The 25,614-nt window shown below is 37.7% G+C and overlaps 1 protein-coding gene across 6 annotated transcripts in view; it reads left to right on the forward strand.

Annotated features, from left to right (window-relative positions):
• NAALADL2 (N-acetylated alpha-linked acidic dipeptidase like 2) overlaps positions 1–25,614 on the forward strand; it is a 1,264,638-nt gene that overhangs the window by 919,611 nt on the left and 319,413 nt on the right. For all 6 annotated transcript variants that reach the window (XM_049105642.1, XM_049105641.1, XM_025425633.3 and 3 more), the window contains one exon: positions 24,950–25,093. In XM_049105642.1, the coding sequence (XP_048961599.1) occupies positions 24,950–25,093 (144 nt within the window). The remainder of the gene's footprint in view (positions 1–24,949; positions 25,094–25,614) is intronic.

The raw sequence follows: 25,614 nt of genomic DNA on the forward strand, positions 1-25,614 counted from the left end.
GCCAGGCAAGAGCCATTTGAAAACTTAAAAAAGAAAAATATTTTGAATTTTTTTCATGGGAGTTAAGGAATGGAGTAGACATTCCAGGCCTTGAGTTACTCATGTACAAAATCCAGACATTGGCCTACCCCTGGGAATGCCTTTCAACCAAGGCTCCTCATCAGCACTGCTCACGGAGCCTTATAAAGACCCAAATGCCTGGGACGGATGGGGGCTCAGTCGGTTAAGCATCCGACTCTTGCTTTCATCTCAGGCCATGGTCTCAAGGTCATAAGACAGACTCCTGAGTGGGTTCAATGCTCAGTGAGGAGTCTGCTTGAGATTCTCTCTCTCCCCGTCCCTCTGTCCCTATGTCCCCGCTAATGCACACTTGCTCTCTCTCTCTCTCTCTAAAATAAATAAAATCTTTTAAGAAAAGATCCAATTGCCAGCATTTAGATTATTCGTGAGCTTTCTTAGAGCTTTACTCTCGTTAAAATAGAAATACCCATCTTCTGAAGTACTTGCCTGTACAGGGGAAGACAACAGAAACAGGACTCTTCGGTTTTAGTTTCAGTGCCCAGGGTCTGTGAACCAAACTGATAAGAGGCAGGCTGATGGGAGGAAAGGTGTATTTTGTATGCACATAGGACTCGCACAGAAAAGAAGTAAAAAAAAAATCTGAAGGTGAGGTTAAATCTGGAGGCTTCTATATGATTTTAACAGACCAATACGTTGTGAAGTAACTAGGCAAAGGTCCAGATATGTGGATTTCTTGGGATGGTAAATTGTGGGAAGGTAAATGGGGGAAACCCATGCAAGAAAACGGTTATTAAATGAGATTTATTACGTAGATCCAAGTTGGTTATTAGGAATCAGCCTCCTCTTCCTGGTATAGGAAAGGGGGACACCTTTGCAAGTGAAAATTGTATTTTATCTTTACAAAAGAAAATGTATACCTTGCTTTTAGACAGAAAGGAGCAGGGCAGAGAGTTAATTGCCTCTGGCTCAAAACAATACTTATGTCAAAATAGCCTATTTTGGTGTGATGTATTCTGATCCCCTTCACCTGATTCTTAGCTCTTCTGTTTGTTTTAGCCTCATTACAGCTCCAGGGAGGGGAGTGCTTTTCATGTTCTGGCTTTGCCGGGAGAACTTGTTGGATATACCCTTTGGGGACTTGAACTTAAATTTCTGTCTACGTAAACTGTTACAGAGTAGAGTACAGTGTTGTGGACGATTACAACCTCGCTTTAAGATTGTTGAGTGTTTCAGAGTTGAGATATTCCTTAAAGCAAGGTAAGGTAATGGATGTACAGTAATGGTCAACATGTGTTTTAATGTGGATATCCTTTTGGAATAGATAATCAATGAATTCCAAATGTCAACACTTCCATGAATAGCCGCAGTTAACACAAGACTTTTGAAAGCATTTTTGAAAGCATAATTATTTCAGAAGTTAGCGTATGCTCAAGTTCTAATGCCCATATTGGAAAAGCATTGTAAAGTTAAACACCTCCTCTTTCTCAAGTTGAACATTACGTGCTTGGACAATATGATTTCTTAAAATTCCTTTAGGTTTTAATATTCCAGTTTGTCTCTTTAAGGAAGGAATTACAAAGCAAGGGTGAATCGGTGAAAGATCTGGAAGAAAGCCCTGGTGAATACGTTCAGCACCTTGATTGTGATGATAGTATCACAGCCTGATGCTTATGCCCAAACTTACTGAGTTGTATGCGTTCGATGTGTGCATTTTTTTGTGTGTCAGTTTTTGCCTCAATATAGCTTAAAAAAATCAGTGGAAGACCTTTGATAAGATGCCAAATATTACCACTCATTTCTAATGTATGTGCTTGCCTGTCCACATCCCACATATAAAGGTGACTAATTTTTTTATTCATAACAAATTAAAAGTAGAAATTTTCTGATCAGATTTTTAAAATTTTAAAAATATTAATTAAATTCAATTAACTAACATATGATGAATTATTGGTTTCTGAGGTAGAGATTCACCAGTCTTATAGAAAGGTTTTAAATATTTAATAAGAAATTCCAGTATAGTTAGGGAAAAATATGGGATAGATTATGCTTTGTTACATCTTAGCATCTGTTAGCTTTCCTTGCAGAGTAAAATAAATTATATTTTCAAAATATCAAGAACATTTTTAAAAGCATATTTTCTTATATAATTTTGTATCTATTGTTATTGCTTGAGTGCATATACAGTTCAGATAGAGGCAACACTTCCATGTAAAACCCATTTCCTGGGGTGGATAAAGTGGTTATGAATACTAAATACCAAGTGATAGGGGGTTTACCTTTACAGTAGGTCTCAAGGTGTAGTTCGTAAAGCAATAGCATAATTACTTGGGAACTTATTCAATGAATAAATTCTCAGGCCCCACCCCAGAACTACTGAATCAGAGCTTTGGATGTGGGGGCTGGAAATCTATATTTTAATATACCTTCCAGGTAATTATGATGCACACTAACATTAAAGATGAATGAGGAACAGGGAATGGGCCAAGTCCATTTCCTGGTATTTGTTACCCACTGGAATGTATTTGAAGCCTAGGAGATCTGAATGGGTAGAGCAGAAACATTTTCGTTTTGTTTTGTTTTGTTTTGTTTTTTTCCCTTCAAATCATCCTTTTATATCCATAGTTAGAATGTGAGGATATAACTTCCGTTTTCTACTCTATTAACTCTAGGGCTCTTGTTTGATTTTTTTTTTCCTCTTGCTTGATTTTATTTGAAAGAATTTTATATGTTGGGAAGGAATACACAGAAGTTCAAACAAATGAAAATACAGAATTGAAGCAAACATTTGAAGTAACCCTGGGATAGGCACACCCTAAAGTCACAGTATCACTCACTCATTCATTTGCTTCTAAATGCGAGTTAGAATCATGATAAATATTATGAAAAAAAAAAAAAAACAAAAGCAGAGCAAGAGGGTAGAGAGGGAGTATGTGTGTCTGTGTGTGTATGGAAGGTGGATATGTGTTGCTATTGAATTATTGAGGATGACTTTGATAGAGAAGGAAACATGCGGGGAAAAACAGAGGAATGAGTGAGTGACCTACTGATAGTTGAAAGTAAGCATTGCTGGGCCTGGGGTAGCAAATTCAAACACTGTGGGGCAGGAGCTTGTCTGCTGTGGTAGAGGAATAGCAAAAGGTCAAGGGAGGCTGGAGAAAGGTGAACAAGTGATAGGGAATAAGGTCAGAGTGGGAAGGATGCCCCTTATCACGGGCCATGGTGAGGACTAGAGATTTGTACTGCATGCCATTTAACCTCTGTAACTCTGTAAAATGAAGGGTTCATGTAGATGATTTTTAAGATTCCTTCTAACACTAAACTATTTAAAGATTTGAATCTGAGTTGAGTAGGGCAGGAAGCTAGGAATAAATAAAAAGGCAGCAAATCATGTCTTTGACCGTATGGAGTTATGAGTACCGAAGAAAAAATCCAAAATATTTTGTGATTAAGTCTTTACAGAAGGCAAGATGGAGAAGGTTATTAATTGAGGATTATACCTTAAAACTTGTTTTGTGTAAGATGCATGGAATGAGTAATTTTGAAAGAGTTCCAATATACCTGCATTAAACTACAGTGGTTCTTTCCTCCTCCAATCTATATATACCACTGCCCTTCGGTTAATCTACCTTTTTAAAGTAGCAGAATAACCTTACACAGACTGCTTCTTATTGAGGAAATATAATTAAAAACAAAATCCGCTGCCAACCTAGAAATCCTCTCTACAAAGACAGAAAGAAAACTATTTTATTATTAAATAAGCGTTAAACCAAAATGTGATGTGCATCACAGGCAATCTGCTAAAGAGATTGCAAAGACAGAAATAAATTTTATCCTTTTATGTAGCTGAGCAGATACCGCACATTGCAGACATTGGCTCGGGGTGAACAACCTTTAGTGCTCAGGAAGAGGACTTGATGGTCACACATAGCTCATCCTAAAGTCACCTGCTACTTGGGGTGGCCACCTGTGTTTGCTAATCACTTGTATCCAAAGGGAAAAATATATTTCCCATATCTTTATGACAAGAGATAGATTTGCGGCACGAACCAGACACCAGCTGAGGTTAGCCTGCTTTCCTCTCATAGAAATTGGGTGATGGGGATGTTTCCTTTCCTGATGATCGCATTTCAAAAACAGTTCCAGGTCCTTGAGCAAAACATCCCAGGATCATAAAACTTGCTAATTTGGCTTTTTAAAAGATTGACGTACATTTCAAAGGGACGGGAAAATAATTCACAATTATAAATTTTATAAAGGTGAGCATTCTTTTTTTTTTTAAGATTTTATTCATTTGAGAGAGTGAGACAGAGTGAGAGAGAGTGAGAAAAAGCACAAATGGTGGGAAGGGGTAGAGGGAGAGGGAGAAACAGACTCCCCACTCAGTGGGAGCCTGGCGAAGGGCTGGATCCCAGGATCCTGAGGTCATGACCTGAGCTGAAGGCAGACGCTTAACTGACTGAGCCACCCAGGTGCCCCTAAAGGTAATATTCTAAGAAAAGGGAGAGAGAAGTCTCCTTCCATTTTTATACCAGGGGAATTTTTTTCTTCTTTTTAATTTGTGTTGGCCTTCATACTTTTAATGGCAGAATAGTATGGAAAGGCCAACCACGGCCACTTAAACAGCTGAGTGTCTACTAACTAACCCCATCTTTCTTATGAGTTTAGGAGCATGCTTGTAATTTTAGACAGACACCGAGGTGATTCTTTTGCAACCTCAAGTTTGGGGGTAATTATCCAGCATCCAGCTAATACGCAGAGGTAGACTAACTACTGTAAGGGTGCAGAGAAGTCAATGGATTCACTAGATATTGAAAGAGATTTCAATAGAGATTTCACTAGAAAGTGAAATCTACTCGACTTGGAGATTGATTGGATGTAAAGGGTGAGGAAAAGTCATAGATCAAATGATGATGCCATTTCTGATTTGGTTGCTAAGAGCACAGCAGAGCCACTTCATCATATGGAAACACTAGAAGAGGGACAGGTTCAGTAAGGGGAGGAGTAAAGTAGAAAAATAAGATGAGCTTCAAATAGTTGGTGTGAAAGTTCTGCAGGACATACAAATAAGTGTACAGATGTGAGGATGGTCCCTGTGACTCCTTTCTACCCAACGGGGTCTATAGTTTAAATAGACTATTGTGTTAACTTTACCCCCATCACTTCCCTAGTCCCTCAGTCTCTCTGCTCCCAACAAGTAGCCCTGCTTCCCGAAGTTGGCTATATTATTGAATACGATCGTAGCAATGCAATATATTTTCCTATTAAACAAAAGGATAAGTCCTCCTAGAACAAATATCTGCCATGAAGTTTGTTTGTTCGCTTGCTTTCATACAACAGCTGAGATACATGTGAAGATGAATCCCATTGGTACTTAGGTGTTGATCAAGAAGAGGCAGTGAAACTAATCTGGGGTATAAGGGGCTGGCGTTCAAGAGACAGAGTCCACAGAAGCCCAGAGTGTGCTGGAGTTGCAAGTGGAGAGTGCAGGCTTACACAGGCAAACACCACGAGGTCACGTAACCTGTTCCGAAAGTCTTATGATTGGTGCTGACTCCAAGCGAGAGTTTAAGCTGACGATGGGATACGGGATTAGCTATTTAGCTAACCGGTGTTACGTTACCTCAATTTCGGTGCAGAGTAGAAGGATGCGTTCCCGGCCTTGGTCAAATTGCAAGGAACAAAAGTCAGGTTTGAGGTCTTCTAAGAATTGAAACAGGAGAGGGGCTTAGGCCCTCCTTCCTCAGTGTCCTTGCAGCTCTGTTTCGAATGACTCTCTTGGCAACGTTTACTTCGTTCTGAACCTTCTTTCACACAGGGACGGTGACCCGCACGGTTGAAAGCGCAATGAAATTCTGGATAATGAGTAACACACTCATCCAGCAATTTGTTTTGTGGCATCTTTGCGGCTTGATCCTTTCCCTGAGAGTGGTGACAATGATCAGAGCAGCTTGGTTAAAATTCTTGTTGGCAAATACCATCCGCTCAAGTGAAGAAATTGCAAACCCATTGTCAGAAACGATATCTGACAATTCACATGATAAAATAACTGGCCTTCAGCCTGGACTCTTTTAGAACAGCAAGAATGACTAGTTCCTCAGGACTTCGGGTTTGTTTTGTTTGTTTGCCTTTCTTTCTTTGAGTGTTTAGTTATTACAGGAAAACTGCAAGAAACATAGTCCTTAGAAAAATATGTTACCTCGTAATATTCAGTTTAAAACCAAATCTATTCCATAGAGGTGCTTTGGTCGACTGTCAATCTGTTGGTATTGTTTTGTCTTTGTTGTTTTGAAACTGAATTTAAATGTGGTAGGGGGTTGGATTTGAGTTGCCAGGGCCTCACCATTTCTGTTAGTTCCACAGAGGCCTTGATTCACACATTTTATTTTCAGTTGGCACCACAAGCCTTTGAGTCTATGATTCCCATTTTTTTTTTAATTTATTTATTCATGAGAGACACAGAGAGAGGCAGAGACACAGGCAGAGGGAGAAGCAGGCTCCACGCAGGGAGCCCGATGCAGTACTCAATCCCAGGACCCCAGGATCATGCCCTGAGCCGATGCTAAACCTCTAAGCCACCCAGGTGCCTCTATAATTCCCATTTCTAACAATAACAAAACATAAGTCACTGTTGATCCACAGCTACTGTAATTTTTAGGAGGGTGGATCTTAAGAGCTCAGAAAAAATCTTATAAAATCACATCATATAACATAACAGGACTTCTTTTGTTAAGAGTGATATTCTTTTCTGGTATTTTTAGATAATTTTATTCCCATACTAAAAACAAAGCAAAGACCTAGGATCATCCATCTTGTGGATAAATATGAGGAAATAGTCAAAATACTTACTATATTTCTTAGAATTTAAACACATTGAAGTCATCCTCTGTTCAAACCCCTTGTTTTGCACCCAAGGAAGAGAGATTTCCTGGTGGGGATAAATCCTGAGACAGATAAAATCGACTGGAAAGTATTTGGGGGTTGGCAACGTCAGACTTTCATTTTGTGGAATATGAAAGAACATGGGGTCTGTCCTAGGGAACTAAAGTGATACTTCCGATATGCGATGGCCAGCTGCAAGATACTGGGGATCAACGGTCACTTATGTTTTGTTGTTGTTTTGCATCGATAAGGTTAGGCCCACCTAAAGACAAGCCTTTTATGGATTCCTTCTTCTCATGTTCATGCTCTTTACATTTAGGCTCACCCCCTACACACACCTAGACCACAGAGGAGTATGCTTGCATATGTCACACAGATACGTGCACACAGGTAGGTCGTGTTGCAATAGTCGTGGCGATTGGTGTGAGGGTGATTAATGTTTGAATCTACAGTTGCAAGTACGAAGTGAACCAACTCTAGCTATGATAGAAGCATATTTCTACCTTGACCTTTCCCACAGACGGAGCTCAATATACAAAATATCTGATATAATAAACATATTTATAAACATATAAATATGTTTATCAGTTTTATATTTGTATATTACGCTTATATATTTATATATAAATACGTTTATGTGTTTTATAAACATATAAATATGTATAAACATATCTTTATACATTTCTGCTGCTTAAAAAAAGAAGGATTAGCGGATCAGCAGCTGAATCTTTTTAATGGCACCTGTGCCAATGACAGGGTATCAGGGAAAGTGCCACATTTGTAGGAGATATAAGTCTGTCCTTGGTTCTGTGATGGGTAAAAACAGAATGTGCTGACTAAGAGACCTGAGCCACCTCATGAGGACATGGTACCTTATTCAGACCTGTGATGAGTTTTAGTAGGTAATGATTTTTGAAACATTTGCCAGACTGGTTTTGAACTCTGTCCAACATTTAAGGCCAGAAAGCTTCACCTTTTCTAGTCAAAGGCTTGTGGCAGAAGAAAAAGTGTGCGTAGGTAGGTTATTTCTTGAATATATGCTGCTCTCCAGTTCCTTTACCACCTTTAGGACTCAGGATCAAGCTGCTGAATCAACTCTGAACATGCTCTGAAATATTGTTTGTAAAAATTAACAGTGATAGAACAATTAGCACGTGATAGAAATAGATTATTATTATTTCTAGCAGTTTTCTGGGATTATTCTTCACATGACATATTGCTAAGGCACTGGTGCTTCCAACGCTTTAAGCACCCTGAATACCTTATAGTTAAGAAATGGGAGATGAATAAAGTTCTCAATATTAATGAATTTCTTTTCATATATTCTTTCTGGAACAGTGATACGCGTATTAAATGATTCACTCCCCTTTCTCCGTACACTGTTGTAAGCGCTGATCCATGGCAGATACATGTTATACATACTAAAAACACATATTAAAATATACATATTGAAAAGTTACCTTTAGGCAAGAAAATTATAAAACATGTCGCCAAACGTACAGGGCAACACAGGTCCAATTTCTCAACACTGGCAGGCAGGGAAGTCCTTGCTACTCCTACCTCAAAATCGTTTTGTTTCTGTCTTTCAATAGCTCATCATTCTATTTGATGTATGTTTTATACTCTTAAAAATATTACATTTCTTATTTTTCAGAGTAAATGACCAACATTTCACTAGCATTTTCCAGTAGACCTATTTTCTAATTTTGTCTATTTTCATACCTCTCATCTCAGGGAGAAAAAACATCCAAGTAATTCAGTTTACCGTCATCCATACCCAAATACTGCTTAATGCTCCTCTGCTATTAGATTCTTACTTTTGTATAATATTTTGTAGAATATAGCATAATGTGCTATATTCTTACTTTTGTACAATATTGTATACATTTTTGGATTTGTAGAGTGGAAGTTGTAGAAACACGGACTTGTAATCTCGTTCACATTCAAATATTATGATCTCTTTCACATTCAAACATTAATTTTTATGGAGAATTATTTTTCTGTCCCAGTTTTTTCTCCTTCTTACCCCTGCAACCATGCATATAATGAAGAGCATAAAGGACACTCATATGAAGTGTAAAGATCACTAAATGTTTCATGTTTATAGCACTGTGATAATTAGGTTTAGATATAGAACATTTCCACCATCTCCCAAATTTCCAACCCCATTTTTGCACCTTATACTTCTAGAAATGTCTGGTTACTTGACCGCAGTCTCCATGATGGCATATAGCTTGACTTGCATCACTACTGTAGCGTAAGCATCTAGCTAGAATATGATAATTACTCAACACACTTTTCCTTTTTTTTTTATGAGAAAGAAAAATTCTCTGATAGGTAATACTGAAATGAAAAATAACCACTGTGGTATAAAAGTATGCATTTTCTCAAAGATCTCAGACTTTCTTTCATTTCAGAAGAACAAAATGCCCCGTCACCGGACCAATTACTACTGCTTGTTATAATGCAAAACAGAATCTTCTCTCAGTTTAGAAATTTTATACTGGGGCAGTTTTCTGGGATTATTCCTCACATGACATATTGCTAAGGCACTTGTGCTTCCAAAGCTTTCAGCACCCTGAATACCTTATAGTTAGGAAATGGGAAATGAAAAAAGCTCTCAATATTAATGAATTTCTTTTCATATATTCTTTCTGGAACAGTGATATGTGTATTAAAATGATTAATAGGCAGAGAACCACCTGAGTGGACACTTAGGGCCGGGAGTGGTGGGGAGGAGTTCAGCCCAGAGTTAACTGAGCATGTGGAGGGTGAGAGTAACCTGACTGGCGCTCACAATCCAGAAGTCCCCTAGGCTCACTCTACTCCCTCAGCTCCTACCACCTTGCAGTCACTCTTAGTGATTCCAACTGCTCCGGAAGTCCTCAGTTTGTTTTCTCCATCTCCACCGTGTCTGTGCTGGTGAAAGCCCGCATTTATTCTCACCTACTAACAGCCTCCTAAATCGTCTTACCGCTTCCTCCCTTATAACTTCTAGTAGAGGCTGGTATATTATAAATGAACTTTGAAACCCCCAAATCTGAACATGCTACACTCTTCTACATGAAACTTTAGTGCTGTTGTTGTTCTTTAAAATTTACATAAATGAGGGCACCTGGGTGGCTCAGTCGATTAAGCATCCGACTCTTGATTTTGGCTCAGGTCATGATCTCAGGGTCATGAGATGGGCCCAGGTGTTGGACTCCATGCTGGGCGTGGTGCCTGCTTAGGATTCTCTCTCTCCCTCTCCCTCTACCACATGCACACTCTATAACTAACTAATACATTCATGCATACATACATATATACATGCACACTCAGAGTGTTTTGAGATCTATGTTGCTTGCTTATGGTGACATATTAAAATACAGAGTATGGATTGAAAGGGCTTAACCAAATCAAATCCATATTAGTTCCCTCTGGAGAGGAGGGAGAAAGAGGACATTAGGGCTGGAAATGGTTAAGAGGACTTCTAGGACATACAGATATGGATAAAATTATTATATACAGTATCCTTTGGAGGAACAGAGAGACCCAATTGATTAAGTTGCTCTGAAAATAAAGGCAAGATCTTTTTCACACCCTAAGATCTTATTCATTATTCCGTGACCTTCTTTATATCATCCCAGTCATGCTTGACCCCTTTTGCTTTCTCAGATACACCACATTCTTTCTTAATTCAGGATCTTCACATATATGGTCCTTCTTGCTTAGAAGGTTTGAGGAGGATAGGGAATATGGATCCTATCTTGTAGTGCTAATAGTGATAAAATTAGGTTCAGTCACTTTTCAGGATGATCCACCAGTAAGTATTAAAATTAAAAATTCCCATATTCTCTCACCCAAAATCTGTTTCCCCATAGCAACCTTACAGAAACCCTCCTACTTGTGTAAGTGGTTGTATGAACAAGGATATTCATTAAAGTTCTGAGTGCAATGGCAAAATTTCGAGTTGACCAAATAAATTATAGAATGTTAGAATTATAGAGTTAGAATACTAATAAAATACATCTCTGCAAACTTACATGAAAAACATCTTTAAGACATCTTTGTTGAGTGAAAAGAAATACCATATTTGTATGCACAATATTATTTATTTAAAGGAACATGAAATAATAATACACATTTTTTAAATTTTGCATATTTGAAAGGAATATAAATTTTAATGTATATGGAATGAGGTATGGGGGGCTGAAAGTGGGGCATAATCAAAATGACCTTACCTTTATTTGTGATATTTCTGTTTTTGTAATGGGATTGCATTAATGTATTTAGTTTAGGTAATTAAAAAATAATAAAAGTCCCTGCCACCCATGAAAGAGAAATATAGATTATTATTTTATGATATTTTTATTTTTAATATTCTGATTTTATACTCTTTGGATTTTGAATCATGCCTTGAGAACCACCAATCTAAATGACGCTGTTTTCTAGTAGTAAATCCGTAAGTTTTAGAATAACTATAAATATTATTTCTTCTTTGAGTTATATGTGTGTGTATACATATATGTATATATATCTGTGTGTCAGAGGGTAACATTTATACGTGTGTTAATTTAGGAACTTGGAAGCAATGAAGACTTTTTAAAAGCCTCTATGGTTTTGTTTTGAAACACACTCTGAAATTATTCAGTACAGAGCTTAGACACTTCAATCTCACTATTAAAAAGAATCTTTGATATTTTTTCCTAATTCCTATTCATATTATTAACTAAATTGTATGTAATTCTAGTTTGTCTTCTAGCTAATATTAGGATGAGTCTCACTGATGTTATCATCTACCTATATTTTATTTATATCATTGTTATTAAGGGGAAGACTCAGTGAATGACTTTTTCTCTACACACATTACTATTCCTCATTGGGCTTGTCCCATCTCAGTATTACATACATTGCTAAACATGTAAGATTAACGTAGAGGTGGGTTCATGAAAATTTGCTGTAACTATATTTAAAAGCCTGTGGATGTTCTGTCAATAACTAGGCAGAAATCTGGAATGCTGAATCTTTACATGAAGATAATATACTAGTGTGACATTAGTTAACTTTTTAGAATTTCTTATTACTTATGGGGAGGTATTGAATTTTAATATCAACGCTGATTCAATCTAGGTTGCATAGATATATAATAAGTGATCTTACAAATCTAGCATGTCATTGAGATTTTATTAAAACATGAAACCATTTTGAAATTTCAGATAGTTCAAACAGATCCTGAATGCATGCAGAAAGTAGTTGATGTCTTCTTTTGTATTGAAAAATGAACTTGACTTGAACATAACATTCTAAAAATAGCCACCTTGCTTTCATATGATTTATATTTTCTTTGAAACAACCTTGTAAGTGCATTGCTCTTTTTTTTTTTTCATTTTATGCCAAAGGTACTATGCGAAAGTAGGCATAGAATATCCTATTATCTGTTTGATTTGTGCATCTCAGTGCACTCTACAAATTGGTCATGAAGCAGAATTTTTTTTTTTCCATGGGAACCTCAAAAGAATGAAAAGAAGTGATAGCAGGACAATATGCACTATCAAAAGGAACGACTTGAGATTGCTTTTTTTTTTTTTCAGTTTTATTGGACAGTATATGGATAGTATTTGTCACTGGAATAATGTGGCTCATTTATATTGTACCTATTCTTCTGTGGAGCTCAAAGCACTTTATGGGCACTCTCATTAATCCTAAGGCCTGAGCTAGGTATTTGGCAGCTTTTGTCCTCACTTTATGGCCTGGGAGACAGCAGTTTAAAGGATGTCATTGTGCAAGCATTTGCAAAGTGCTCAGAAAACAACCAGTGGGGTTAATGGTAATGTGACCTGGTGAGGAGGACTTTATTTATGTCTTATTTATTCATTTTATATACTATTATTTATAAAGTAGCAACTGCCCAGTAAGGCTAAGTGTGAAATATAATTATTTAAAGCATTCGGGCTCCCCTTTACCTCTGGGATACTTTTCCTGCTGAATCTGTCATTAACAGGACTTTCATTCTCCCACACGTCCCGGATTGAAGCCTTCCTGGCTGCTCCTGTCATCTCATTTCCTCCACTCTGTTCAGTGGGTTGCCAAGTGTTGACAATTCTACTCTTTCAGGCTTTTTACATGAGTCTTTACCTTTCTACTTCTAGAGACATCCTAGTTTGTGCAGGTGTTAGTTCTTGTTAAGAAACTGCTGTAGCTCCTAATGCTTTTGACACCAGGCCCTGAATTTCAGAGTCTAAAAAAGCAGATCAGCCCACTTCTGTTGCTTAACAGCTATGTGACCTTAAGTTTCTGAGCTTTAGAGTCATTTCAGTAAAAGAGAAATAATAATAACCAGGTTGAAAAATCGTGTCACCGTATGTTAAGTGTGGAAATGGATGAGATGCTAAATAGGAACTCTGCGTCTGGCAACGTTGGGATCTGTTTTTCCTGTTTTCATTGTATTCCCTTTCCCTGGTCTGTTCTTTCCTGCATATCACTCTCAGATCAATATTTCTTAAATCCACTTTCATGATACCAATTCTCTGCTCAAAACCCTGTCAGAGTCCCTAGGGCTTCCCTAATATTCTCCACACTTCTTCATGCACTGCCTCAACAAGGACTCTGTCATTCTAGCCTTTATCTACAACATGTATGGTAACTTCCAGTTAAGCTTGGCCACTTGCCATCCCCTTTTCACACCATTTTTTCCCCTCCCACATCCCATTTAGTCATGCTGATTCTTTTGCATAGAATTATCTCCCTTATACACATTTTCTTTACACTTTGAAGCTTAAATATTGTATTACAAATCTTGTCAAAGCCAGGATCATTTGACATCAGATGTAACTAGAGAACAGTTCTAGTAATTGCTTTTTTGGTGCTCTAGCTACTACTTGTATTTCCCTATTAAGGAGTCAAGAAGATTGACTTTGTGGGCCGAACTCTGACAGGCTGACCAGTGACCAGTTTTTCCCACTCACCCATTACCAGTGCATTTTTTGCTTCTACTGAATGCAACACTGTGTTATTCAGGTACCAGTCTCTCCCTTATTTCTGGTGTGCCTGTTGTCTTCAGGCCTGCTGAAGCCTCTTCATTTCACTTACCCTGTTAAAGACCATGGGTTTTCTGGCCACTCTGAAGCTTTCCCATTTCCGGAAGAGTTCCAGTCATGAAGCTGGGCATTTTGGATCTTCTGTCCCAATTCCAACCCAACTGCCTCAAAAATGTGACGGGGATCTGTTCTTGTTCTGGAATAACTGGGACCTTTTCCTTTTCCAGTTATTTAAGATACCACTCATTTTCTACCTCTTCTAAGAAACGTTCATGACGCTGACTCAGAATGACCTGAAAGGTACTTGATATGTAGTGCAGGGGGTCATAGTACATCACTGGATTTTTAGAAAGATTAAATGAAGAAGCTAGAAAGGACATTTAGGCCAAAGTGAATAATTCTGAATTTTCTTCAAGCTCCATTATCATGAAAAAGCTTTTAAAAGATGACTGCACCCAGTGCTATTTGAAGTCCTACACACAAGAACTAACAAAGACCATTCCTGTCTTTACAGAACACCTGAGCTTATTAGCTGGACCATTAGTACTATACTAAGCATGGCCATGTCTCTCACTGTGTCATTACAGCCTTTGCTGTGACTTCAAAGACTTATTATTTACTGAAATAACCTTTCAGGATACGAAAAACATTACTTTAGTAAGAAAATAGGCAAAGTAGTATTTGAGTGGGTTTTTTGATGTTAATTTGGGTCTCATTTTATAAAATATTATCAGGAAATGTACATACAAAACCAATTGCTAAAGTATATTATATTTACCAAATTACAGGGCTTTTCAGTAAGAAAATTCTCACATATATAAATTCAGAATAAATAATGGAATCTTTCTGACTGGAGTTCTCTGTAGAGATAATTTTTGATGACCAATCTGTGGCTTATTGACAGTGGGGATTTTTTTTTCCATAGTGCATATTTAAAATCTCTACCTGTTCATTTCTCAATACAGCAAGATACTAGAGTGATATGTTTTTAAGTCCTAATTCTGTGTATTAGTATTCATAAAAATAATTTTAATGATAGAAAAATGATAAGCCAGGAGGGGAATTAATGGAAATCTTTCATATTACCCATTCCACATATGGGGAACTTTTCTGTTATTATAGTGGGATGTTCACCTCAAATTTGGATGTTGCCATCTAAATACAAAGAGCCTCTTTCAACGTTAAGATGAGAAATATTTCTATTAAATTCCTGTCAGGATTATAAAGCACCATACTGCCATTTGAAACATACTCGGAGAGGGAACTATTAGCTTACTTAAATGATTACCCATGGACAAGTTTAGAATCAAAACTTTAGAAATGGAAGTCCTTAGACCTTGTATGTATGATGCATTTAAGACTGCAGAAGACGTGAAAAGCTTTCTCAGAATCACTTCCCAGTTAGAGGCAGAGTAAGGACCAGATTCATCTTTGGACTCAAAGCCAGTGCCCCCTTCTTTCTTTCTCTCTTTTTCTTTCTCTCTTATTCCCTTTTTCTTTCTGTAAGATTTTATTTATTTACTCATGAGAGACACAGAGAGAGAGAGAGAGAGAGGCAGAGACACAGACGGGGAGCCCAATGCGGAACTCGATCCCAGGACCCTGGGATCACAGCTTGAGCCAAAGGCAGATGCCCAACCCCTGAGCCACCCAGGTGACCCCACCATCCCTGTCTTGTGTCAATGTTTCCATGTCAAAAATAGAAATGCACAAGAAACCAAGAAGATCTGGAAAACACTGCATATGTGATAGCTCATGTCATCTAACATTCAAATCAGAATAGCAAGGGTTAATTATTTTCTATTAGTATCAGAAACATCTAAAAAAATAAGTAAATCCAGAAATAAAGCATTGGTTTTCTCCCTGTTCATCTAATTAGCCTCATAAAATAACGTGTTCTCGTTACAATCTGGTATGAAGAATTTTATTGTAAATTAATGGTTGCATACTTTCACAACAACGAAAAAAAACAAACAAAACCCATCCACACAGTTTATTTGCTGTCTTTTGAAAAATGCAAACTACACTTTTTCTAAAACTAGAAACTTTGCAAATCATTCCGATGTTCATATCCTTCAAGTCTGAGATGGGAAGCTTCTCGGGGGAATGCCTCTGAAGAGGATTGCTTTGCTTATATTACATGTAATGTGCAGATGGCCAATTATTCCAGTTATGAATCTAGACTACTCTCCTTGAAGTAAAGAACAAACCAGATATTTTATCTGTCTCAGAGTTTGTTTTTCTTATGATATAGTTTATGGTTTATTTCCAAATGTTCATGTTCTTGGAATGCTTTAGGGAATGAAATAGTCTTAGAGTAGACAAACGGTAAGTCCAAAAAAATAGAACGATTTAGACTTTCGGGGATGGGAAATCAGTTCTCATATACTCAATTATTCCTCTGAAATAGAATTAAGAAAATATTTGTCAACATCTGAGTATTACCACTGCCATTGTACATCTAAATTTTCACTTAAAAATGACAAATTTATATACAAACTCAGTGAGATAAAACTCTATGCCAAAGGAAGCCTTGTTTCTTGAGTAGAAAGGATCAGACTACAAAAATGCTTTACAGGGCATGTTGCTAATGATGACCACCATCTACAGAAATGGACTTTTGAAGTGATTTATCAGTGTGTGGTAAAGTCACAAAAAATCCGGTATTTATAAAAATATATTCCCATAATTCTCTAAATAATAATAAATTCAATATAGGACACTCCAGATTTCAACTAACAATTTACTTAAATACTATGCATATGTCTTGTATACTGGCCAGAATGAAGCATATCACCTCATATAACTGCATATTAATCAAAACTTTTTAATACAGTAGTAAAAACTCTTCCTTATTGAATGTCTGTTGCATAGCCACAAATATACAGATGATCCAAGTATATTTGTTTGAGAGGAGAAAATGATGGTGATTTATATTGTAATGTCCTTTGCCCCAAATAATTTCACTTTACCAATACAAATCTTGAGTTTTTATATCTAAACATTAAAGAAAAATGTTTTCAGCAATGGGAAAAGTTGTCTAGCTCTGTCTGAGCCTGTGTCATATTCATGATCAATTCGTTTGAATAAGCTAACTGGAAAGAAAGAGTCCAGGTTAAATTAAGAAAATATTAATATAGATAGTGACAGTATTAACAGATTTGTCTGGTATGCTATTTTTAAATGAAATTGGACTGTACATAATGTGTATGCTCTTTTAATATCAGATTATACAGACATTTTGCTTTATAAATGAGTATGTTGCTTTCTATTCCCTCTATGACTTTTTCCAAAACATGAGTTAAGCACTAAAATATTGTGATAATTACTTTGGAACATGACAAGATGCTTTGCGTAAGAGAGAACCAATGAAATGAGGAAACGAGACCATCTGTGTCTTCAGTTTTAGGATTTTGTGATTCCAAGTTTTATATTGTGAGTCACGAGTCTTAGGTTTATGATTAGACAAAACAAAATTATTCACTTGAACACTGGTCTGATCATTCGTCCAAATCTATGCTACTTTTTTACTGTGCCATGGGCTAAGCCATGGAAATATGGCAGTGAATCAGCCCCCAAGAAACTTACACTCTGGTCAGTGAGCAGAAAATAAAAAGGGCATTAGAGAAAAGTAGTGTTTACTAGAGGTGTAGACAAGGATTTGTGTGGGGGCACATGCAAGGACTAAGCTTCCCAGAGTAAGTGATGCGTGAATTGGGTAAACTGGTGGTGGCCAGCATTTTTCAAGCGAAGGAGTTGGGGGAGGGTGGAGGGATGGGGAAGCAGAATCTTAAGCAGGCTCCATGCCCAGTGCAGAGCCTGATGTGAAGCTTGATCTCAAAACCCTGAGATCATGACCTGAGCCAAAATCAAGAGTCAGGCCCTTAACCACCTGAGCCACCCAGGCACCCCAACATCGGCCAGCTTTTAGACCTATAATTTTTTTTAATGATTTTATTTATTTATTCATGAGAGACACAGAGAGAGAGGCAGAGACATAGATGGAGGGAGAAGCAGGCTCCATGCCGGGAGCCCAACGCGGGACTCGATCCCGGGACCCCAGGGTCATGCCCTGAGCCAAAGGCAGACGCTCAACCGCTGAGCCACCCAGGCGTCCCGTAGACCTATAATTTATTTTAGTGTGAGGGCAGGCAGAAAATATTATGTCAATGAAAGAAATAATAATTCATTTTAGTTATGAAAATAATCAGTAAAAAATCCTTATATGGTAAAAATATATACGTGTGTGTGTGTGCGCGCACACAGAGACATGGAGAGTAAAAATGTGCTCCCAGACTGCATAGCACAGGGCTTTTTAAAGTGTTAACTATTGCATTTTTAATAATAACCTAAACAACACATAACTGAATTTGACTAGCTTGAGGGAAAATGGTGATATTCATAACCAGCAGGTTATGGGATCCTGAAATAGTAAAGGATCGGCTGTATTTACGAGGACAACAACATGACTAGTCAATTTAGCGCACTGGTCATTGCAGGGAAATAATTGTAAATTTAGTGAGCTCACATAAAAATGAAAAAAAAAAAAAAAAAAAAAACATTTGCTCCAGTTATTTAATGGTCTGATTTCTGTCAAAGTGACAATTCTCTGGAGAGAGTCAAATCAAATATTCTGGGATAACATTACTGATATCAACTTGTTCATTTGCCATTTGAGCCTTTTTATAAAAGCGCAGCACAAAATGTCTTTTTAAAAATCTCTGCTTTTCAAGCTCTCTGATTGCTTGGTTCACTGGCAAGTGGGAAGCATTTACAATTTTAGGTTTGTCAGTCTTCTACTATAATGAATTATAATACCTGAAAACCAAAGGGGAGAAAAGAAGTCAAATCAGTTACCTATTGTAATATTTATTCATGGCTGAAATAAAGTGTTGTAAATGTAATTCTGATCTTGAATCTCCAAATTTATCTTTGGGGAAAGGACAAAAACAAAAAAGTGCTCTCTCATTCCAATTTAAACTTGTTTCGTGATAACACACGAGCAGCCTTGTTTCCCATTTTGAAAGAGCCTCTGAGAAAACTTGATTTGGGGTTTATTGATACAGTTAAAGGCTCTGTCATCTTTAATTTGGGGAAAGGTGAGCACACACCAGCTATTATGTTTTTTATCTTTTTCATCCCGCTTTTTATATCTCCTTTGCTGTGAAAATTATGTAAATCGTGCTGCTGGAAAAATATATAATGATTTAGGCCGGTGCTTATCTAATGTGCATATGAATCACCTGGGGACCTTGTTAAACTACAGTTTCGTATTCAGAAGGTCCAGGGTGGAGTTTACGATTCTGCATTTCTAATGAGTTCCTACGTTAGGCCCGTGCTGCTTGTCCAGGACTGCGCACACTGAGTGAAGAGTGTGTAGGGCCTCTGTGTATACCACGTAGTACGGATCGTCTGGGTACACACACAGGTGCCGAGCGGGGAGCACATTCCTCAACTTGGAAACTCTATTACCCTCTCCAGTGGCAGCACATTATCACCACTGATCCACACAAGGCTCCTCTTGCTTTATTTGCCAGAATTTTTTTTTTTTTTTTTTTTTTTTTTTTTTACCTTATTTCACTTCTTGGTGCATTCATCTGAGGATCCCAGTGTCTTAAGATTTCTAGTTTCTGGAGGCTTATCTTTTCTGATACTCCTTGGGTAATCGCTACTTGCTATATATACTTCTTCAGTTGAGTTTCAAAGAATTCCATCTTGCTATCAAAAAAAAAAAAAAAAAAAAACTAGCTGGAAGATAATGGAGTCTTTATGTTTTCTTTATACACCTAACCAGCTACGATCGAAGTGGCCCATCAACAATGTGAAAATGCGTAATGTGAAGCCTACTTAATATGTACAGTTAGAAAACCTTCCCACTTATTTTTAACCTCATTTCTCCCAAGTTTTACCCACTGTGGTTCAGGCTCTCAGCCTCTGGGCTGAGATACTCTTTATCTCACTTAGAATAATGAAGGCCATTCAGTGTCACCTTGGTTGTTCAGGTGTAGTAGATGGGATGACAATACTGGCAGAGTGAAATCATTTATATATTACATTTCACAGAATGAGTCAGTGATGAAGTCCAACGTGGGACTCTACATCCTGTTTCCTCTTTCTACCACATGCATGTGGTATTGTGTCAGGGATTGGATTATTTATGGCACGGGAGGATATGGATCTTTATCGGGATTGCAACGAGTGTATAAAGTGAAGAGAAAACCAGCTATCTAAATTAAAAAAAAAAAAAAAAGTTAGTGTCAGTCTTTACTGAGCATAAGCAATGAACACAGGCCACAATGTCCATGCTATAATCTAGAAGTTGGAGTGCTAAAATATAAAAATAAAATAAAAATAAAAGTTGGAGTGCTAAGAGGTAATATCGACATCTTTTCCAGGTGGTGCCCTTTCCATCAAGGCACATCAACTACCTGATTTTCTTTTTCTTTCTTTCTTCCTTTCTTTCTTTCTTTCTTTCTTTCTTTCTTTCTTTCTTTCTTTCTTTCTTTCTTTCTTTCTTTCTTTTCTTTCTTTCTTTCTTTTTCTTTCTTTCTTCTTTCTTCTTTCCTTTCTTTATTCTCTTTCTTTCTTTTTCTTTCTTCTTTCTTTCTTTCTTCTTTCTTTTTCTATCTATCTACTTGATTTTCAACACATACCGTATAGCTCATAAGTGTGCTTTAGAATATAAACAGATAAAAATGGTATATGTATTTGGTTTTATTCAAAGCCTCTTAATATTGTAAGAAACTAAAATTCTCCTCTCAGCCCTTCTTCAATAAATGAGTTAAAAAATAACATTTGTCTATAATTTAATCTCAGTATACTGTAAAGTCCTGCTTTTACTATCTGCTCTTGGATGTGAACTGTTGTCAAACTTCCATTAAGCTGAAGGTGAAAAATTAATGACCCACTTCAGATATTTCAAAACTAATGCAAGTCTATTAGTCATGCAGCAAAAAATAAAATAAAATAAATCAAAGATTTAAGTATGTTCAATTAGAGTTTAGGGTTGACTCATATTTAACTTTTAAATATATTATTTCATATGCTGGATAGAGCATTATAGAGAAAAAGGGAATGCAGTTATTGATTTTTTTCATTAACAGATAAATACACCTCAGATTATCTTGTTTGTAGAGATAGCCTTTTTTTTTTTTTTTTTACACACAAAAGGTAATTTTACAGCAAGGCTGACTAGTTAATTGTTGGCGATAGATGGGTTTTGAAAGTTGATGTAATATGTCTGTTGTGGGAGAGTAGTGACCTGGAGAGAAAAGCACAAATGTATAGTAAGCATAGGAGTAATAAAATTATAATTTATTCCTCAGTTGTACCCTCGTTCCATCTTCAGGGCATTCAGAAAACCTGTGGGACAGTGGCATCGAAACTATTTTTCAAAGAATTGCTGATCCTATTGTGTTCCTGGCCTTGTGCTAGGCGTTGTGTGTCTTGCAATGATGAAGACTTGGTGTTTGTCTTCAAGGAACTTAGAGTTTAAAGAGGAAAAACACAGTGATTAAAGTGATAAGTATGAAATGTAATGACAATGTTAATTAGAAATGAAAAAACTACCAAAAAAAAGTGCAGAAATATCAGATAGAGAACTGAGGGCAACAGAGAAAGCGTCTTACAGAAAGTGACTTCTGAGTTGGGTTTTATTTTTTATTTATTTTATTTTATTTTAATTAATTAATTAATTGATTAATTGATTATTTTCTGAGTTGGGTTTTAAAGGAAGGGTATGGTTTCGACATGTGTGATGCATGAGAAGAGCCAGTGAAGTGGAAGGGGCAGCTTTAGCAACAACAGGGACGAGGCCCATCACAGAATATGTGGTGTTAGCATAATACGTATAGAGACGAATGATGGGAAATCGTGTTCAAAATATAAAGTGTGAGATTGTGAAGAGCCTTGAATGGCAAACTAAAGAGTTCAGGATTTGATCTGGGGAGAGGTGAGATCATGCAGCCTTCTAAGAAGTTTCATTTGTGTTGATAATGTATCAGCATTTAACATCCATGAGATCAAAATGACTGATTACACACTTCTCATAAATACTGTTTCATGTCCCACGTAGACCTGGAATCCTGAAAGTGATGGCCGAGGGAGAAAATACAGGTGGGAGTAGGATGGCTCATATCAGGGCTTGCCAGCTGGTGTGCTGAGGGACGCCGTCTACCCCACAATGGCCCCGGGTGCAACCTGGAGCCGCAGAGACTCTGGGCCGGTCACTTGGGGGCTGACAGCAGCTCCCTGGAGGTGTGAGAGTTCCCTTGGGTTTCTCTCAGTGGGTGGAATGGCTACTAGCCCCTGGTGCCCTGGGAGCCCTGCAGGGCCTGGCTCACGGGCCTACACTGCACAGTCGCACAGGCCCCACTCGGAAGGGCCCACACTTGATTTAATGCTCTGCTCTTACCGTCTTGGAATTCTTCATGCCTTTTGAACAAGAAGTCCCCTGTTGTCGTTTTGCTCTGGGCCCCGCAAAATATGCAGCCGCTGTGGTACCATGACCTGAAACTGGCTGGGAAGCGTGAACTACACTGTGGTCGCAATGTACTCCCGTATATCCCTCTGCTCTCTTAGGGCCGCTGAATTATGCAACCAGCACTGTGCTTACATAACAAAACTGATCCTAAGCGTAAATCTTTATTATTTTTTTCTTCAAAGCCGTGACAGCTATGGCTGCCATAGGCCTAAGCTAAATACCTTTTTTTTTTTTTTTTTTTTTTTTTAGCTTTGTGGTTTTCCAGATGATAAATTTAAGGAAACACTCCTGTAACACACTTTCTCATTTATAATCTGCCTCTTGGAGCCTGGATACCAGTGTGGTTGAGCTCTGCACCCCCTGCAGTCTTATCAAATTAAATTCTGAGAAAAACCTTTGGCAATCATTTTCCCTAATAAAAGTTCTGAAAAATAAAGCTTTGTGTTCACAGACATTTTGGCTGCTTAAGAGAATCATTCCGTTGTGTATTTCCTCTCTGAGTCTGTACTAAGCACTGTTTTTGTTTATTCTCTCCTTTCTCTTTACTCTGAGTGCTTGCGGACTTTTCTTTCACCTGTATTACCATAGTTTTCTCTCCTTATTTTTATTTGATTTTTGTTTTTCTCCAAGTTATTGTTGGATGTATTCAAATAATTCTACAAAGGTTAATGTAAAAAGCTCTCATCTTAAAAAAAAAAAAAAAAAAGCACACACACACACAAAACTCATCTTCTCCCCTCCTTCCCTGTTTTTCTTTTCTCTTTCCCCTCTCTCCCAAAGGCAAACACTCAATTTCTTTCAGTGTTTTCAGTTGTTCCCGACATTTTATATTTACCTCTCTGTCTCTCAAAATCATATTTATGAGTTGAATTCATTTTTTTTTCCATATTAATCACTACTACCACTATGGAAGATAAAGATTTATTTTGCTCTCAAAGTCTCCACAGGCCCTTTTAACCCTGACTTGTGCCCTTTTCCCATTATTTTCCAAAAGAGTATCATTTGTGTGTGTGTTAAATAGTCATTATTTATATTATAATGACTACGTAAATATTATTCACACTGTACAATGATTACATTTCTTTCTCGAACAACTTTTTGCTCCCTTTGAAGCTAAAGATTGTCTAATTCTTAGATTCTTATTTTTCTATGTATCTAGATGTTCCTCCCATGCTAACTCTCTGATCTCTACTGCAATATTCTCTCAATCCAGTAGAATGTATCTAGTTTTTCCGTTTCTTTTGTCTTCCTGGAGACCTCTTTCCTTGAACCTCCGGACCCCCTTGCTTCTTATTCTTATAAGCTCTGGTGCATGTGTGCCATTCTAGGATTGTCCTTGGCTGAGGGGGCCTACTTAAGAATGGCAAAGTTGAGTGGATTTGAAGCTGTGTATATGGATGAGTGTTATTCACTGATGGATATTGACATAGAAGGTCTTTGGCGAGTTGTTTTCTTGGTGGACTTCCAGATTTTTAGTATTTTTCTATAGTTGTCATTGACCTGGCCATATTTACTCCAATTGGATTTCCTATTGCCGTACCTGGAAGGAAGGATTCTGGGCACCATAAAACGGTAAAACATTTGAAGAGTCTCTGCAATTATAAGACCATCCTATTTTATTTTATTTTATTTTATTTTATTTTATTTTATTTTATTTATTTATTTTATTTTAAAGACTTTATTTATTTATTCATGAGAAGCATGGAGAGGAGAGAGAGAGGCAGAGACCCAGGCAGAGGGAGAAGCAGGCTCCCTGCAGGGAGCCCGACATGGGGCTTGATCCCGGGACTCTAGGATCACACCCTGGGCCGAAGGCGGCGCTAAACTGCTGAGCCACCCGGGCTGCCCAAGACCATCCCATTTTAAATAGGAGACCCCTTCCTCATCACCCCCATCACTGTGTCTGGTGTCTCCTTCCCTGTGCAGCATCCCACTTTTACTCCTCTGAGGCAGTCGGGAAGGAACAGACACTCTTCTGACTGATGGCATGAATGAGGATTTGAGGAGAGATACCTTCATAATCAGAATTTCATCAAATCCTCCTGTTTTCCTCCTCTTTTGCCCATATTTTAATAGGTAGGCGCTGTGGCCGGTTCCTAAGCCGTTCTGGGTTGTGTGGTACAAACTGCATTGCTTCTCAGCTTACCCTCTGCTGCTTAGATTGTGGTCGTCTGGGGTCTGTTACATCAGTTGACACTTACGCGTCTGCTTTCCAGCTTTTAGAATCTTACTGTTGTTATTGCCCCTTCTCTTTTATCAACCCATGTGGGTTTATGCTTTTTTATTCCTTTGTTGTCATTTCAGTGGAGTTCTACGGGAGAATGGAGGTAGGTGCATGTGTCCACTCTGCCATCGTTAACCAGGATACGTAACAGTGTTTGGACTGAAGTATGTCAAGGCCTCTTGTAGAGTAGAACTAGGGAATAAACAAAGGAACTCAAATAAGCACACGGGTCATATTTTAAATACTTATTAACAAAAAACTTCTCTTCAAGTGTTTTTAATTTCGGTTTGCTAACAGGTCTGTTCCCTTGTCTTTTGAATCCAGATGGAAGCTTTAGGCAAAACCGAGCAAACCTCACGTCTCTGCTAGTGCAGCCCGTCTCAGCATCTCTCGTTGCAAAACTGATCTCTTCACCAAACAGCAGAACCAAAACTGGTGTCTGTAGCCCTCTAGAGCTTCCAAATAATGGTAAAGTATTTCATGTCTTTCTGTGTATTTTGTAGTTTTTGTAAGGACCATGATCATTTTTAGTCCCTTAGATTGACATGTTTAGAATTTTTCCTTAAAAAAAAACTATTCCTTTGTGATGAGGTGAGCACTTATTTCTCATCTGTGGCTCTTTAAGAGACGTTTTCAGAACATAATTTTGATAAAGACTGAGAGTTCGTCAAACTGAGAGATCAAAAAAAAAAAAAGGGGGGGGGAGCATTTTAAACCACAACAAAGGAAAGCAGCTTTACAAATAAAGCATTTTGTGCATTCATGAAAATCTGCTTAACATAGCTTCCTCGTTTCAGCTTCAGCAGTCTTGTTGGCTGCCAAGATTCAGTGGATAGCAGTCAGCTATCTGGGGTATGAAGTCTTTTAGTAGAAAGCATTAAAGCCTAATTCCTGCGATTGACTGAAAAATCCCCGTGTCTTTACGCATCATCGCCCGAGAGATGCCTCTTGTACTGCAGGGTGGTTTGTCAGGCCTTGTTGGAACACAA

Source organism: Canis lupus, chromosome 34 (genome assembly GCF_003254725.2).
Source record: "Canis lupus dingo isolate Sandy chromosome 34, ASM325472v2, whole genome shotgun sequence".
NCBI lineage: Eukaryota > Metazoa > Chordata > Mammalia > Carnivora > Canidae > Canis > Canis lupus.